At 41.4% G+C, this 17,598-nt stretch overlaps 1 protein-coding gene across 2 annotated transcripts in view; it reads right to left on the minus strand.

Moving 5' to 3' along the window:
* Window positions 1–44: 44 nt before the first annotated feature.
* The window catches only part of SIMC1 (SUMO interacting motifs containing 1), a 69,369-nt gene continuing 51,815 nt past the window's right edge, over window positions 45–17,598 (minus strand). For both annotated transcript variants that reach the window (XM_043470660.1, XM_043470659.1), the window contains 3 exons: window positions 9,267–9,423; window positions 9,042–9,126; window positions 45–877 (listed from right to left, as the gene is read on the minus strand). In XM_043470660.1, the coding sequence (XP_043326595.1) occupies window positions 633–877; window positions 9,042–9,126; window positions 9,267–9,423 (487 nt within the window). In that variant the 3' untranslated portion in view covers window positions 45–632. The remainder of the gene's footprint in view (window positions 878–9,041; window positions 9,127–9,266; window positions 9,424–17,598) is intronic.

Consider the following 17,598-nt stretch of genomic DNA (forward strand, 5'->3'; position numbering starts at 1 on the left):
TCAGTCATGAAACCTAAGCATGATAAACTTGATATTTTGAAAGATATTTTGAAACACCATTGCCTTTTTATTGTATCCTTTTAACATCAATTTTTTTGCAGCACACTCAATACTTTTTTGTTTCTATCCCCCTTCATTACATTAGGTCTTAATAGACTGGCCACAAATTCATAGGCAATATCACAGGTCCAATATGGGATGTTTGTTTTCCATTAGGGAGACAAACATCTTTCGAAACAGGTTCTCAGTACCTTGAATGACGTAACATTGACGTCTAGAATTTGTTGAGCACATGGATTCTTTTTTTCACATCCTGAATGGAAATGTTAAACATATAGTGCATACAGTACTACCTGTTTCAAAAAAGGTATACATAAATAATTTATTAAAAAATATATACACCGTATGTATTTAAGTCATATCTGAGAAGAGGCTAGGACAGGGTTGTTAAAAAAAAGATGTTTACTGAAGAGTTAGAAAGTTCTCACAGCCTACAGATAAATAAGGTAGGTTTGGTCCTGTTAGATTTTAAACTACTTTCTATGCTTCTGGGACCTCCAAGCAGCTGGAGGTGGAGTTCAGGAGGTATTCTTGGTGTTGAGGGCCTCGGGCGGCCTTGGGCTGCTCCGGGCCTACGGGGAGGCCTCCGAGTCGGGGTTCAGGTCTGCGGCAAAGAAGAGCAGGAGCTTGAGGAGGTGCACCTTGTCCTGCAGCTGCGGGACGAGCGGCTCCCCCAGCATGTGGACCAGGCGGCTGCGGAAGGCCTCGATCTGCTTCTCCACGTCCACCACCGAGATGTCGTCCCCCTGCTGGGGCTTGGGCTTGATTCTTTTGATTATTAAGTCTTTCCGGTCAATCACTGAGCTCCGCAAGTGCTCTGCAAGAGAGGAAAAGTCAATGGCACTATTCTGGACGACTTTGTATTCCTCTATGACTGGGGAAGGTGGAATTTTGGTAGGTAGGGTCTAGGCAAAGATTTGTTGATGAGTGACTAGGCTACAAGTCAAAGGCCCATTTCTGAAAGGTCCTTTGTTCTGGTTCTCTCTGGACCTCAGGTTTTAGTATTTAAAAAAAAAAAAGCCTCGCTTTTAGTTCTTTTTCCTTTGTTGATTTAGACAATGAACCTATATTAAATAATGAAACTATTTCAAATGGATATAATCAAAACTATTCTTGGAAAAGAATTGCAAAGAAATATTAAAATTTACATGGTAAGTTTGTTGTGATTTTGGTTCATTGTAATTCTATTTAAAAGAATCCATTTTGTATGTATTGCAGGATAGACCAAATGGATAAATATTACTCGTGTTGTTGAGAATAAAGTAAGCGTTCTCAGTGTGGGAGAAAAGATTGAGTTAAGGAACAGGAAGAGGAAGAATTCTATGAAAGTGGAAACAGGTATCAGTATGAACTTGTATTTTTTTTTTAATCACATAATTTACTAGCTCTTGTCAGAAAGGGCCTAGAAGCAATAATAACTGATGGCTGTCCCAGTAGCAATCAGCGTACTTAGCACCTAGATCTTGGTTTCTAAATACTATTTCCCCCTCCCCACTAAACGATACCAGAGCTCTTGGCAAAAAGGCTGATTTTAGGATCATGGCAAGGAAGTTACAAGGTGAACCTGGAACTCTTTTTACAAGAAAGTAAGGGAATGCTTAGAAACTAATGGGGACATGTAAGAGGTCTTGTTGGCCACATTTTGAACAATATGATGGTAAATAATGGCCCCCAAAATGGGACTATAACACACTGAATTTTAAAATGTCCCAAATCCATAGTAAATAAGAATGAGTGCAGGGAGAAGGGAAAGGTCATTTTTACCGGAAGGCCAGTTAAATGTAGAAGGAATACATGACTAGAAAGGGACCATTTTTCAATCTACTAAATCAGTTAAGTAGTTCAGCAAATGAAAGGCTGAACAGGATACTGAGTCTCAAAGTTTTACCATCTGGGAAGAGAACAATAGAGAAATCTCATAGACACGCCTTGACCAAATGGTCCAACTTAACATCAATGAGACCAAACTGATGTTACTGCCTTTTGAAGGGGTGAACACCCTCATCTCTTCTGTGTTCTTGCTGATCATGCGAGAATAACTAGACAACCCTAATTGTGCAGTGTTCTATGAAATAACTGACCTGGACTCTTCAAAAATGTCCCATCACGAGAGACAAATAAAGGCTGGCAGCTGCGTTACATGACAGGAGGCCGAAGCACATAACAACCAAGTACAATGTGTGATGTTTGCCTGAATCCCGACCCAAAGCAAAACTAAACACCCGTCAAGGATATTACTGGCACATATTAGATAACATTCTATCAAGGATAAAATCAGTGGCATAATGAATAATGGTATGTAGGAGAATATTCTTAAGCTGAAGTATTTAAGCATGAAGGATTATGATAGCGCAACTTACTCTTAACTGGTTCAGCAAAAGAAGTATGTGGATGGATCAGTAGATAAGCCAAATATGGCAAAACATTAACAGCTTCTGAATCAAGGCAAAGGTTATATGAGTGTACATCATACTGCTCTGTAAACCTTTCTGTAGGTCCAAAACTAAAATGCCAGTAAAAGCAAAAACTCCTAAAAGTATGCATCACAAAGCCACGGCTCAGTCCCAGCAGGGCTCTGGCAGCGTGTGGGGCTGCGGCACACAGGGTCACGTGAGGCAAACGCAGCGGGAGGGCCCTGCAGGCCTCTTGAGTCCCACTGCACCAGAGACCATGCAGCGTCATTTTCTCCATCTCATTTATAAAAGGGGGGAATGACACCCTCATTAACAGGGTTCCTAGAAGGACTGATCTACAGGGTCTAGAAATTTGGGAAACAGAATTAACTGGAAAAAAAAAAGTGTAATAAACAGATTGTAGAATATCCAGAAAGTCTGGGAACAGGAGGCACAGCTGCACTGAGATGCATCGTAGGGGCCCTTCCACATTTAACCAGCGTTCACAGTGAGCGCCCACCCTGCCTCTGGGACAGGGCCAGGCTCCGGGAGACAGTGGGATCAGAGACCTGGGCCCAGCCCTCACGGACTGACATTCCTGCCGCACGAAGCCTGACAGTGAACCAGTCAACAGAAACAGTTGTGGCTTTGGTGAGTGCAACCAAACAAATAAACTGGGTGCTGTGATAAACAGGAACATTGAGGATACAAGGGAAGCGGTGCATTCTAGTTGGGGAGGGTATCTTAGTTGAGTCCCAAAGGATGAGAAGGAGGTAAGCATGCCAAAGTCTCGCGGAAAAGCAGTCTAGGGGAAAAGCAGTCCATGTAGCGAGAAAAAGTGCAAATGCCATGATACAGGAAAAGCTTGATTGGAAAACTAGAGGTCAGATCTGGGAAGTAAGGAAAACAGGACTAGAAGAGACTGGCAGGCAGCCTGGCTCACAGACCAATGTGGAGTTTGTCTTCTCCACAAGCAAAAGGAGGGCTGTGAAGGGTTTGAAGCAGTGACATGTGCAATACTTCAGTCTGCTCCTGGGAAGCATGGCCACAGGGGACAGACTCCTCTTAGTAGAATCTGGTTTTCTTAAAGCATGTGCTACTCTGAAAAACAGGAGAATGACTGCGAAATAACAGAAAGGATTGACTGCAGAGAGAGGGATGGGAGACTTGGGAGCAAGAGGAACTCAGAATCAATGCAGGAAATTCAGAGAAGCGAAGGTCAGCAGTGCCCACCGAGCCACCGCCCAAGGGGCGGAAGTCCTGGCCAGTGGACGTGAACCATCCCGGCCCAGCCGGCGGGGCCTTGGACTTTATGCTTCAGTAGGGACGAGTTCTCACTGCAGAGGCTCTTGGGATTGTTGTGTGAGGCAGTTTATGCACAGGGCTTATGTGGGACAAGGCCTGCCTCAAGATACTGGGGCTGGTAGTGCTGTTACTGGTCCTGGATCAATACTAGGGCTAGCGATGATCATTTGTCAGGGTCATCGTCACGAGGACCTCCCATCTAACGGTCCGGTGGAGCCCTTCTCTGCGGCTCTTCCACGCACCGCCCTGTCAGTGCTGGCGGAACCCTGGGTGTCATCTTCAGCCCCAACACCCTTCAGAGTGCTTCTGCTCCACCACTGGGACCCCACGGCATCACCCACACCCTCGTCACCATCACCCTCCCCGACCTCTCGCGTCCTCGGCCAAGCTGTCTGCCACACACAGGCGTTTTGCTGGGCTCCCTTCACTGTGGAGCCAAGGTGAATGAGCGCGCTAACTGGGGGGCCCTTCGCGCCCACTCCGGTCTAGGAGTCTAGGTCTTGTTTCCTGCTGCTCTCCCCGTGCTCACTGAATCCTAGTCCTACTAGTCTGTTCTATGTTCCTTGGACTCATTAAGTAGCCTCTGGCCTCGAGGTCCCTGGACACGCTGTTTCTTCTTTCTGGGAAACTTTGCCCTCCCTATTTGCCTGGCTAATACCAGTACTTCACATCTTAGTCTGAGTATTCCTCCTTTAGGGAGGCCTTCCTGAGTTCCTCCATAAACAATGTAAGTCCTACTTTTTCCCATCACAGCATTTATTTTCATTGCAATTATGTTACTAGTGTGATGGTTTGTTTCCAGCCAATCACTTCACCAGACAGTTAAGCTCTAGGAGGGCAGGGGCCACGCTGGTCTTAGACACTGAAGTTTTCCCAATGAGCCAGGCACAGAGGAGGCACTGGGTAAATATTTGTTGTCTGGAGGAATGTACGAATGAACTGATGGTGCCTGAGTCTGATCTTCTCCCCTCTGTGGGTGAGACCCCTTGCAGGAAGGCTGGTGTGAGACTCTCCTTGGAATGGACAGGTGTCTGACTTCTGCATCATCCTCAGTGGCCCAGAGTGAAATTCAGGAAAAGCATTTTGTTCATTTAAATGCCATATGTTTAAATTCCTAGATTCATAGCTTTAAAGTATATTCTAATTACTCACATGCATCAGGAGAACTCACAGCATATGGCAACTTGTAATTTTGCTGAGGCTCGGACTTGAGTTTCACGGCTGTAAACTGGTGTGTGGGGGCTCGCTTCCCTCAGCTCAGGTGACAGCCCAGCATCCACCTCTCTGGGGCTGCTGTGCCCTCTACGGGAACATTTAAAAAATGTGGGGGGTTCAAGATACATTGCTCCCCAAGGTCAAGGGTCAGTATGAGAGTAATTTAACCATGTATAGAGAGTTTAGGAAGTGGGCATCAGAAATTCCTTAGAACCTCATCTAATCTCATCCGGGAATTCACAGAATATTAATCTCCTCCAGTGTGTTTCCACCGTACACAGACTTTGGCAACAGACCTCAGTTTGAATCCTGGCTCTGCATGTGCTTTCCTCTCAGCTTTTGTTTGCCCATATGTGAAAGGGGGTTGGCACTCATCTCACAAGCTTACTGGGTTAGATAAGCCAGTGTATGTGAATTTATCTATGCCCCCTTCCTCTCTTCCTCCTTAGAAGTTCTAAACAAAGGGCAAACGTGGACTCCCCAGCCTTTCTTTCCTCCCCCGCCCCTGGAGGTGGACAACTCTCTGTGCGTGCTCAGTTGCTAGTCGTGTCTGGCTCTTTGCGACCCCATGGACTGCAGCCCGCCAGGCTCCTCTGTCTACGGGATTCCCCAGGCAAGAGTACTGCAGTGGGTTGCCATGCCTTCCTCCAGGGGATCTTCTCCACCCAGGGATCGAACCTGTGCCTCCTGAATTGCAGGGGGATTCTTTATCTGCTGCGCCACCCGGGAAGCCCATTGGACAACTCTGGCTGACCTCAAAACGCACTCAATGACGTCCTCCGCCCACTTGAACAGGGCAGAGATGACTAAGGAGCAGTTGCAGTAAAATGCCTCCTGATAAAGACACTGACTATTTCAGGGAACCATTCAGTTCTGTTCTTTGCAGGACACTATTTTCAAACTGCTGGTTCTAAATATTTCTTCTCCTTCTTAACTCTTTTCCAAAGAAGCTGAAAAGGATGGTAAGGATAAAATAGGATTGAATATCCCATTTATTCCTGGTTAGTATACACTGGTCTGAGAGCTTCCTCTCCCTTATTCAAGGCAGAAGAGAATATTCTGTAATAAAAGTAGATCCCATGTCCACCTTAAATTACTATTGCCCATGACCCAGGTATATTCCCTTGGAAACAAAACAGAAATGAACAAGTATTAAAGGTGAACTTTAAACCAAACCAAGCTGCTTTAATATTAAACTTTCTGCTAGATCTCCAAAAGAAACAATTACATAAACTTCAGTGAGGCTGAGGAAACATGGAATTTGCCTTGGGGCTTTGTTTTTAGAAGGACATGTACCTTTCTTTGAGCATGTTAAAAACAGCACAAACCACAGAGCCACATGTCGTGGCCCCGACAGTGCCCTGTTATGTTTTAGTTACAAGCGTCTGAAACAGAGAGGACCCTTGTAGCATCCTCCTGGCCAGGCAACAGGCAGCCTGAGAGCCAGCTAACGCTGACTGAGCACCTTCTGCTTTATTTCATGCCTATTAGCAATTAGTCTTGGCAAGTTATGTATTACCATCCCCATTCTATAGAAGGAAGAAACTGAGGTCTAGAGATATAAAATTAGCTGCCCAATGCAGAGTAGGTGACTAGGTGATGGAACTGGGATTCAAACCCAGACCTTCTACATTAAATTCGGTGCTTTTAGTTTTTTTTAATGTTTCTGTAATACCTTCCTCAATTCCAGGCACAAGAGGGTGTACGGACCATCTTATCTTCCCAAGAGCATTACTGAGCTAAAATCAACCTCAATATGATCACGGCAGGTAGATCATGTATGTGTGTATATAGGTGTGTGTATATATACACACACACACACATATATGCAATATATATATACATATATATATATTAAGGACAGAAATAGCAAGGACCTAAAAGAAGCAGAAGAGATTAAAAAGAGGTGGCAAGAATACACAGAAGAACTGTACAAAAAAGGTGTTAATGACTCAGATAACCATGATGGTGTGGTCACTCACTTAGAGCCAGGTATCCTGCAGTGTGAATTCAAGTGGGCCTTAGGAAGCATTACTATGAACAAAGCTAGTAGAGGTGATGGAATTCCAGCTGAGTGATCTTAAATCCTGAAAGATGATGCTGCACTCAATATGTCAGCAAATTTGGAAAACTCAGCAGTGGCCACAGGACCGGAAAAGGTCACTTTTCATCCTACCCAATCCCAAAGAAAGGCAATGCCGATGAATGTTCAAACTATCTTACAATTGAGCTCACTTCACATGCTAGCAAGGTAATGCTCAAAATCCTTCAAGCTAGGCTTCAACGGTATGTAAACTGAGAACTTCCAGATATACAAGCTGGATTTGGAAAAGGCAGAGGAACCAGAGATCAAATTGCCGACATCTGTTGGATCATAGAAAAAGCAAGGGAATTACAGAAAAACATCTACTTCTGATTCATTGACTATGCTAAAGCCTTTGACTGTGTGAATCACAGCAAACTGTGGGAAATTCTGAAAGAGATAGGAATACCAGATCACCTTCCCTGCCTCCTGAGAAATCTGTATGCAGGTCAGGAAGCAACAGTTAGAACTGGACATGGAACAACAGACTGGTTCCAAATAGGAAAAGGAGTAGGTCAAAGCTGTATATTGTCACCCTGCTTATTTAACTTCTATTCAGAGTACATCATGAGAAATGCCGGGCTAAATGAAACACAAGCTGGAATCAAGACTTCCAGCAGAAATATCAACAACCTCAGATATGCAGATGATATCAATATAATGGCAGAAAGTGAAGAGGAACTAAAGAGCTTCTTGATGAGGATTGAAAGAGGAGAATGAAAAAGCTGGCTTAAAACTCAACGCTCAAAAAACTAAGATCATGGCTTCCAGTCCCATCATTTCATGGCAAATAGATGGGGAAAAAGCAGAAACAGTGGCAGATTTTATTTTCATGGGCTCCAAAATCACTGTGGTTGGTGACTGTAGCCAGGAAGTCAAAGGAAGCATGCTCCTTGTAATAAAAGCTATGACAAACCCAGACAGCATAGTAAAAAGCAGAGACATCACTTTGCCAAAAAAGGTCTGTATAGTCAAAGCTATGGTTTTTCCAGTAGTCATGTATGGATATAAAAGTTGGACCATAAAGAAGCTTCTTTTTCAGGATCCCATCCAGGATCATGTTTTGCATATAATATTCATGTGTTTTAGTTTGATTTTAATCTGGAATAGTTCTTCAGTCTTCCTTTGTTTTTTTTTTCTTCCTTTGTTTTTAAGATATTGGGACTTTTGAAAGTCCAGGCCAGTTAGTTTGTAAAAGGCCCTTCAATCTGGGTTTGTCTGATGCTTCCTTCTGATTAGATTCAGGTCATGCATTTTTGGCAAGAACATTACCTAAGTGATGAGGTGTGCTCAGGGTATCACAAGAGGACTGTCAGTTTTCTCCCTTGTAAACTTACTATCTTTCCTTATGTAATTTATAATTACATTAGTTTTCCTAGGGGCCTCATTAATCCTTGGCTGATCAAATCACTCTTATTTAAAGCACCTATTCCACCACTATCCTTGCCTATATTTGCCCCTGAGTGTTAGTTAACTAATCAGTCTAACTCTCCCAGATTCTCAGTGGATTACTGGCTTTGCCTGTGACTGGGGCAGAGCCACTTTCACAGTCTTACATCGTTTGCAAGATGTACATTTTTACCTTGCCACTGATTTTCTGTGTATTTGTATCATACTGACAGATGTTTACAACATCCAAGTCAGTGAGCAGTAGACCCAGCAAAGATTCTGCAGTGATGGGCCAGGGAAAGCTGCCAGGGCTGTCAGGACATCAGTGAATCTTGCTCATGTTAGGACGACTTTCATTTACCCACGCAACCCGAAGGACTGTGAGGAGCACTGTAGCATCTGCCGTAGCAAAAACACTAAGTGAATTCCTCTGTTTCAGAGCAGTGATTCCAGCTATGTCCCTTCTCGTTTCTTGCAGTGACACCAAGGAACAAGGATTTACTGAAGTTAATAGAGTCCCTTATGTGACTTTAATTCATAATAATGTCCACTGCCAGACTCCCACACCACCTGGTTTGTGCCCAACTGCTCCTTACCTCTTAAAACATGCTGGTAACTGGACAACAGAAACTGCAGGTGCTCGACCAGCTCATCCCATTTCTGCCACTGGGTTTTATCCGACTGTAGAGATAGTAAAAGCAGTTGGTAATAAATTCTTTCCTCAGTAAGAGGTGTATACAGTTTTTAAGTAACTTTTATAAAAAGCTCCAGGATTAAGGAAAAGGTGGTCTAGGCCTGGAACTGCAGTAGGGAAAACGTACCTGACACTTGAGCAGTGATGTGGAATTGTTCAGGAAATAGAGGGCCTGGGCCAGAGACAAGGGGAGGCGGGTGGGCGTCTCACAGCTGTGGAGAAATATGATTTCCAGCACTTTGCAGCGTAGAAGGTGGCTTTCCATGGTAGTAAAGAACATCTCTCTGCATGGAGAAGAGATAGTGCACCATCGCAACTATTGTTTCAAGGAACATATACCACAGTTCTCCCTGAATGCTCTAAACTTTGCCTAAACCAGAGAACGCTAAGAAGGAACACAGGGAAGGCCTGCAAAATCACAAAGCCTGTGGACAGGGCACAAACAGATTCCTTCATGAATTGACACCTGCCAGACCGGGGGCAGGAGGGTGGGAACTCCTTGATGTCTGAAAGCGAAAGACTAGTTTAGGACACTTGAAGAAGAATTACAGCATACTCTAACCAAGAGAATTAATCATGAGATTAAATGTTTCTGAATGGCCATAAAGTGCCATAATTGGCACAAATGAAGAATATTATTAAGAGAAATAAAAGAGGGTATTGTTCTCGAAAAGCTGATGGTTGAACAGGGGAAGAAGTGTGCAACAGGAAGCTGAAGTGCAGGGCGGGCGTACGGTGCGGCGGTGCTCCCGTGCCGCGCACGTGGTCAGGGGCTGGAAGCAGCCTGACGGGGGAGGCGGCGTGGGTGACAGCGGCCGAGGGGAGTAAAGAAGGTCCACTGCAACGCCAGGAAACACACGGTGACAACCGAGGAGAAAAGACACACATCTGGGGCACCGCGGCCTTCTTCCATTTCTGAGGAGTCCCTGAGGGACGTGGCCAGCGAGGGTGGGCTGGAGCTCACTCAGAGGCCTGAGAAAAGAGCTGTAAAATAAGGGCTGAGCTTCGGGAAGGTGAGTCCCACTCACTGTTCTAAACGCAGTGTCGGCTGCCCCCCCAGAACGCGACGGATCTCAGAGGCACAGGGTGCATCTCTGGACTGCCTAAAGACTGTTGCCTGAAGGTGTGGTTGGTGGTTCTTGCCAGGTCTGCGCATCAGAGCAGTTTCTGAGGATTAGACAGTGAGCAGATAAGGAGATGGCAGCAACAGAACCTGCCCCAGGTATCAGGGTTCTTTCTTCTACAGCTGCCCCTTTGCAGTGGGGCAACATTTGGAAAAATAGGGGGCTCTTGGTAACACTGCCGCTTATAACAATGATAAATAACAAAGTACCTCTTCGTTTTTATTTTCTCCTTCCTTTTCCTTTTGCTGTTCCACCAGACACGTGTTATTAGTGTAAAAGCGAAATTAAAAAAGCAGAATAAATACTTTCAAAACCTTTGCTTCTTACCATTCTAAAGCTTAAAAAAAATCTAAAATATTTATGAAAACCCATTTGATCTCTTTATTTTTTAGTACCATTCTATACCTTCTCTGTCAAATTTTCTTTAATACAAAGGACAAATTATTACATTCATAAGATATTCTCCAATTTCTTTTAAAGTCTAATTTCTACTCTGCATTTAGTGTATGACTTTCACAGACAGTTGTTCTATTCAATAACTTTTAATTTCAAACTGTATTTTCTCTTCCAATTTTGACTCCAGAGCCTGCATTTGTCCTGGGTTTTATAATCCAAGATGGCAAACCCAGAAATATACAAAGGTCAAGAAAGTAATTTTAATGTGTTGGACACAGTAGGAAATGGAAGTACAATTATCTATAGCAATTCAAATTCAAATTTTAAAAACAAGATAGAGAGGAAGGCTAAACTTCCAGGTCCAGCCTTAACAAGTATATCTGGTGTTAGATTTACTCTTTTATCAACAATTATAAACCTGAACAAAATATATGAAATAACTATTTTCAGGCATTGGATAAACTACTATAAATGACTATTGTTCTTGAGAGAAAGGGAAACAAAGGTGGTAAACTCCATGTTTACACCAGATTTCCTGCTGGGGGCACTTTCTAACTAAGGCCAAGGAAAGTATGGGTCCTAAACAGAAAGCAGTGGATCTGCTGGGCAGAGCAGAGACTGGAGGTCCGGGGAGCTGAGGTGGCTGGATTATCTGTAATGGTCCCCCTCGGCACATGGACAGGGAGATAGCCTGGGATAGAACAGTTAGTGAGGGCTGTGAGATGAACGGGGATTCAGGAAAGTGCCCAGTGTTGAGAGAGACGAGGTTTCAATGAACTAGAGGAGAAATCTCATTGAACATGTTGGCCATTCGGGTGCAACCCCAGAAGACTAAGCTATAGAACATTAGTCTCTTAAGAAAGGCTGCTTTAGAACACCCTTACAAGTCCTAGAAACAAGCTTCAAAAGGAGAAAGCTAATCTGCTAAGAAATCAGTCTGTCAGAATGAAAGTCAATATTCTTTAAAGGAAGTCAGCAAATTTCAGACTCAACAACGGACCATTCATAATGTTACGCATACAATGAAAAGTTATTAGACGAGGGAAAAAACAGGAAAATGAATCCATAACCAGGATCAAAATGCCCATAGAAACAGTCTGATGACACAAATGTTGGAATTAATAGACAAGGACTTTAGAACAGCTGTTAAAAATATGCTCAAGATTAACCAACCAACCAACTAACCAAGATATATGAGTGACTAGATGGGGACTCAGCAAAGAGAAATGGACACTCTAAGGATGAACCAAATGGAAGTTCTTGTTCTGAAAGATATAATATCTAAATGAAAAAAAAAAAATCTATCAGATAGGCTTCACAACAAATTAGGCAGCACAAAAAAGAAAAGAAAAGATCAAGGAGCATGAAGACTATCCAAAGTGAAACAGAGAGAGAAAAAAAGACAAGTCAAACAAAATAAAACAAACAAAAAAACAATAGTAGAAAACACCAGAGTCGTAATATTCTGTGGAACAGTGAGACACAGCCTAGCATATATGTACTCGAAATCCCAGAAGATGATGAGAATTCAGGCCAAAAAAGTTTTTTTAAATGCCCAAGATATTTCAAAATTTGATCAAAAATATCAACTCACAGATTCAAGAATCTCAATAAGCCCCAAGCAGGGTAAACATAATGGAGACTACAACTAGTTACCATAACCAAGTAGACGGAAAAAAAAGCAGCGGCCAGAGGGAAAAGGGGCACACGACGTAGAAGGGAACAACAGTGAGAAGCTCTAATGACTTCTCATGAGCAAGCCAGAAGAAAGCGGAACATCTTTAAAATAAGTAAAAATACCTATCAGTCTAGAATTTATATCAAGTAAAAACACTATTCATATATGAAGGTGAGACAACAAATTCAGATAAACAAAAGCTCAAAGAATGCATTACAAGTAGACTTGCAGTATAAAAAATATTAAAAGAAGTTAAGTTCTTTACATGGAAGAGAAATAATACCAAATGGAACTTGGACAGTCAAGAAAGAAAGAAAGAACACCAAACATGGTAACTGTGGATCTGATGTGTGTTTTTTCCAACGACACTAAGCGATTAACGCAGTTTTGACACCATTCACCGCAGCGTCAGATCCGCGGGGTAAGGGCTCAGTCTACACGGCTGCCCTCACATTCCCTCTTTAGATGCCGACCCAAAGTCCAGGTTGTCAAGCTGTGCGCTTCTGAACAACACAGCTACAGATGGAAGGTTCCCAGGACCCCCACTGAGCTTTGATTAATCTGCTACAGCGGCTTACAGAACTCAGATAAACCCTTTGCTTACTAGATTACCAGTTTATTATAAAAGGTGTAACTCAAGAACAGCCAAATGAAAGAGATGTGTAAGGTACGGGGAAAGGGTGAGGCACTTCCATGCTCTCTGGGTACACCACTCTACAGAGAATCTCCACCTATTTACCAACCTGGAAGCTCTCTGGACCTAGTCCTTTGGGGTTTTCAAGGAAGCTGCATTAGACAGGCACGGCTGATTAAATCAGTGACCATTGGTAACTGAACTCAACCTCCAGCCCCTGTCCCTTCCAGGGAGGAGGGGATGGAGCGGGAGGAGGGAGGGCAGTGGAGAGCTGGAACGGAAAGTTCTGCTCTCTAATCACATGGTTCCCCTGGCAACTGGCCCCCATCCTTCAGGTCCCCAAGTGGTTTTCTGAGATACCTCATTAATGGGACAAAAGATAACTTTATTACTCTCATCACTTAAAAAACTCCAAAAGAGCTCTGTGCCAGGAACAGGATGAAGGTCTCTCTCAAACACACACACACACAAGTGTGGATGGTAAAGAATCTGCCTGCAATGTGGGAGACTCAGGTTTGATCCCTGGGTCAGGAATATCCCCTGGAGAAGGGAATGGCAACCTACTCCAGTATTCTTGCTGGGAGAATCCCATGGACAGAGGAGCCTGGTGGGCTATAGTACATTGGATCACGAAGAGTCAGACACAGCTGAGCAACTAACAACCAACATATAATGCAAAAATAGCAGTCTTTGGCATTTATTCCAGAGAAATGAAGATTTATGTTTATTCAAAAAATTGTACATGAATATTTATAAAAGCTTTATTCATAATAGCCCCAAATTGGAAGCAACACAGATATTCTTCAATGGGTAAAATGGTTTTAAAAAAAATACCAAAGGTATACCCATACTATGGAATACTATTCAGCAATAAAAAGATACCACAACCTGAATGAATCCCAAGAGATCTATGCTAAGTGAAAAAGCCAATCCCAAAAGGTTACCTACTGTATGATTCCACTTATATAATACTTTGAAATGATCTAATTATAAAAATGGAAAATGGATAAGTAGTTGCCAGGGGTGGGGTGGGAGGGGAGTGGGTAGGGTTATAAAAGGTCAAAAACAAGAACATTTTCTAAAGTAACCAAGTACAATGACCAAAAAAAAAAAAAATCAGAAAATTAGTCTTAATGCAACAGTATTATATTAACTGTAGACTTTAATCAGATTCTTTTCATTGTCCTAATGTTGCTATTAATAGCAAAAGAAAATCGCAGGTTATGCACCACATACAGTTGCCTGTTTTTTTCAGTGTCCTTTGGTCTGGAACAGTTCCGCATTCTTGCTTTGTCTTTTATGACATTGACATTTTGGAAAAGTGCAGTTCAGTTTTTTTCGTAGAACATTTCTCATTGGGAATTTCTCTGATATTTATCCATGATTTGATGGAGGTTATGCATTTTTCGGCAAGAGGACTATGAAAATGTTTTGTGCATCCTATCAAGGAGCATATGATGTCAGTTTGCCCCACTGCTGGTGTTAATTTTGATTACTTGACTCCATAGTAATTTTTCACTTCATAATTAATATCTTGTGAGAATATACTTTCAGACTATGCAAATATTTTGGTACTCCACAAAATTTCATCATTTTAGTATCTGGTCATACCTGAATTAATTCTTATTATGATGGATGCCAAATGGTATTTTCCCCCTGAATTCATCATTTCTTCTTATATTTATTAGTTGGCTTTCTACTATAAGGAAGAGAGTCCCTTCTCTTCCTTCCTATCAGTATTAGAATCATGGGTTATTATTCTACACAACAGTTTATAGTCTTTTACTGTCAATATTTATTTTGACACTCAAATTATCTCAGATTTAGTCAGTGGAAGCTCTTTAAGCTTCTTCTGTCATGTTCTGAACATTCTTTGAACATTTCCTCACTTTTTGGATCAAGATGTTCTAGGCTCATTTCACACATTATCTCAGCTCTGGAATCAGGCATTCCTTAACAAACTCTGGTTCCTTTCAGTGTAAACTAGTATTTAGGAACAAAGGTCTGCGCACTGCTCCTAGGGTGTAGCTGTTCCTATGCTCTCTTGGTGGGTAGAGGTAGGCAAGAAATGTACGAATCCACACATACACACACATAATACATGTATGAATGCTCACACATCTATATTTATTCCTGTATCTACCTATTTATTAGAAACCACAAGCTCATATTGATGCCTCCAAATCCAACCCAGCACCACAGCGTTCCTTCTATCCTCTCCCCTTTTCATATGTGCAACTCTCTCCTCTGACAGTGGGAAACTTGGCTCTCACTATCCACACTACATTTAAGTGGTAAATCCTAGAATACATATAAGACAGTGTTTGAATGGTTAACACTTCCTGTGAATAAGAAATTTACTAACTAGAGTTTAATATTTATTTACACTTCATTTGTTTGTCTTTAGCCTGAGGGTATTTACTCCAAATACTGCGTTTTTTTGGGGGGGGGGGTGGGGGGGGCTCTACTTTTTTTTTTTTTTCATTTATTTTATTAGTTGGAGGCTAATTACTTTACAATATTGAAGTGGGTTTTGTCATACATTGACATGAATCAGCCATGGAGTTACAAGTATTCCCCATCCCGATCCCCCCTCCTACCTCCCTCTCCACCCGATTCCTTTGGGTCTTCCCAGTGCACCAGGCCCGAGCACTTGTCTCATGCATCCATCCTGGGCTGGTCAAATACTGCATTTTAACTTACTTGGATGCGCTGGGGAAGATGAATAGTTATCGTAAAAGGGTAGTACAAGGGATCTTTGTGGTGATGGAACAGTTCTGCATATGTTGATTGTCTTGGTGATTATATGAAGCTACACATGTGATAAAACTGCTTAGAACTACATATGATGAGTGCAATCTGGATGAAATGGGTGAAATCTGAATATGTGCTATAGATTATACCAATGTCAATTTCTTCTTTGTCATATTGTTACAGTTATGCAAGATGTAATCACTAAGGGAAAGAAAGTGAAGGGTATAGAGGACCGCTCGTACTAGTTTTTGCAACTTCCTGTGAATCTTTATTTAAAAATAAAAAGTAAAGAAAAAAAAGTTGCTTGGGTTTTTCCTCCCCCCAACTCTCTCCCCTCAGCCCCATTTAATTGAATAATAATTCATTTAAAACACAGGTTAATTTCTGTCTGTTTGTATTGTTTGTTAGGCTATCCTCCAACTTCCTTACTGATTTTTTTTTTTAGTATATAAAACATTAACATGGTTCTAAAAGTCTAAAAGTTATAACTATACAAAGAAGTGTACTCAGGGAGGACTATACTACCAATACCACTATTAAGGTCATTATCACTCCAGCCTGGCACCCTAGCTCCTTTCCAGCCCATCTATCCCGATATGTAAGCAATTTGATTGGGTCTGCATTTATCTTAACTTTGTTTCTTTTTTTACAATTATAATCATGTATATTAAAAAATTTCTCATTCTTATATGTATATTTATTATGCATACTCTATGTATTTTGCTTTGTTTACTTAACAATATATTTTGGGAAACAGTTCATTAAAATTTTGCTCCTAATTTTAATATTTACTTTTTTATAGCTACATCTTCATTGTGTAGATGTACCAGAGACTTTCAACCACTGTCCTATGTATGGGAATTTGGGTTGTTTCTAGTATTTTGCAATTATAAACATGCTGTTGTGAATATCCTTTTGCATATGTATTTTCATATTGTTAAATGTGTATCTTTAGGATAAACTTCTACACATGATTTTTCTGGGTCAAGAGGTAATGTACATTTAGCTTTGTTAGATATTGTAAAATTCCACCACACATACCCCTGCCTCCCACCGACCATAACGCTTGTATCATTTTGCATTACCACCAGGAAGGTATGGGCACCTACCTGCTTTCTCAAACCTTCACTAACAGAGTGTTTTATAGTACTTTAAAATTTTTATTATTTGTATAGGTTGGAAATAGTATCTCAGTGTAGTTTTAATTTACATTTATTTTTTATATACATTTCTTTATAAGTGAAGTTGGACATTATACAAAAATAAAATTACTATCTCTAGTAAACATAGATGAAAAAGCCCTTAACAAAATATTAGCAAGTTGAATCTGTCAATAGAAAAAAATAATATATCACAATCAAGTAGGGTTTTTTATTCCAGGAATGCAAGGTTGGTTATAATATGAAGAAATCAATCAATGTAATTCATCATATCAATGGAATGAGGGAAGAAAAACTATGATTATTTCAATAGATGAACAAAATACATTTTATATATTCAAATACCTATTCTTCATAAAACACGGAATATCTTAGACAAAGAAGGAGGCCTCCTCAATCTGACAATGGGCACCTATGAAACATCCACAGCTAATATTATACTTAATGGTCAAAGACTGAATATTTTTCCTCTAAGATCAGGAATAAGGCAAGGATATCTGTTCTTGTCACTTCTCCAACATTCTATTAGAGGTATCAGCCCTTGGAATAGGGTAAGATAAAGAAGGACAAGGTATACAGATTGGAAAGGAAGAGATTAAATTTTTTATTTGCAGACAATATATTGTGTAGGTAGAAAACTCTAAGGAAATCACAGAAAAATTCCTACTAAAATAACTGAATTCAGCAAGGCTTCAGGGTTTCTACCACTATCA

Source organism: Cervus canadensis, chromosome 6 (genome assembly GCF_019320065.1).
Source record: "Cervus canadensis isolate Bull #8, Minnesota chromosome 6, ASM1932006v1, whole genome shotgun sequence".
NCBI lineage: Eukaryota > Metazoa > Chordata > Mammalia > Artiodactyla > Cervidae > Cervus > Cervus canadensis.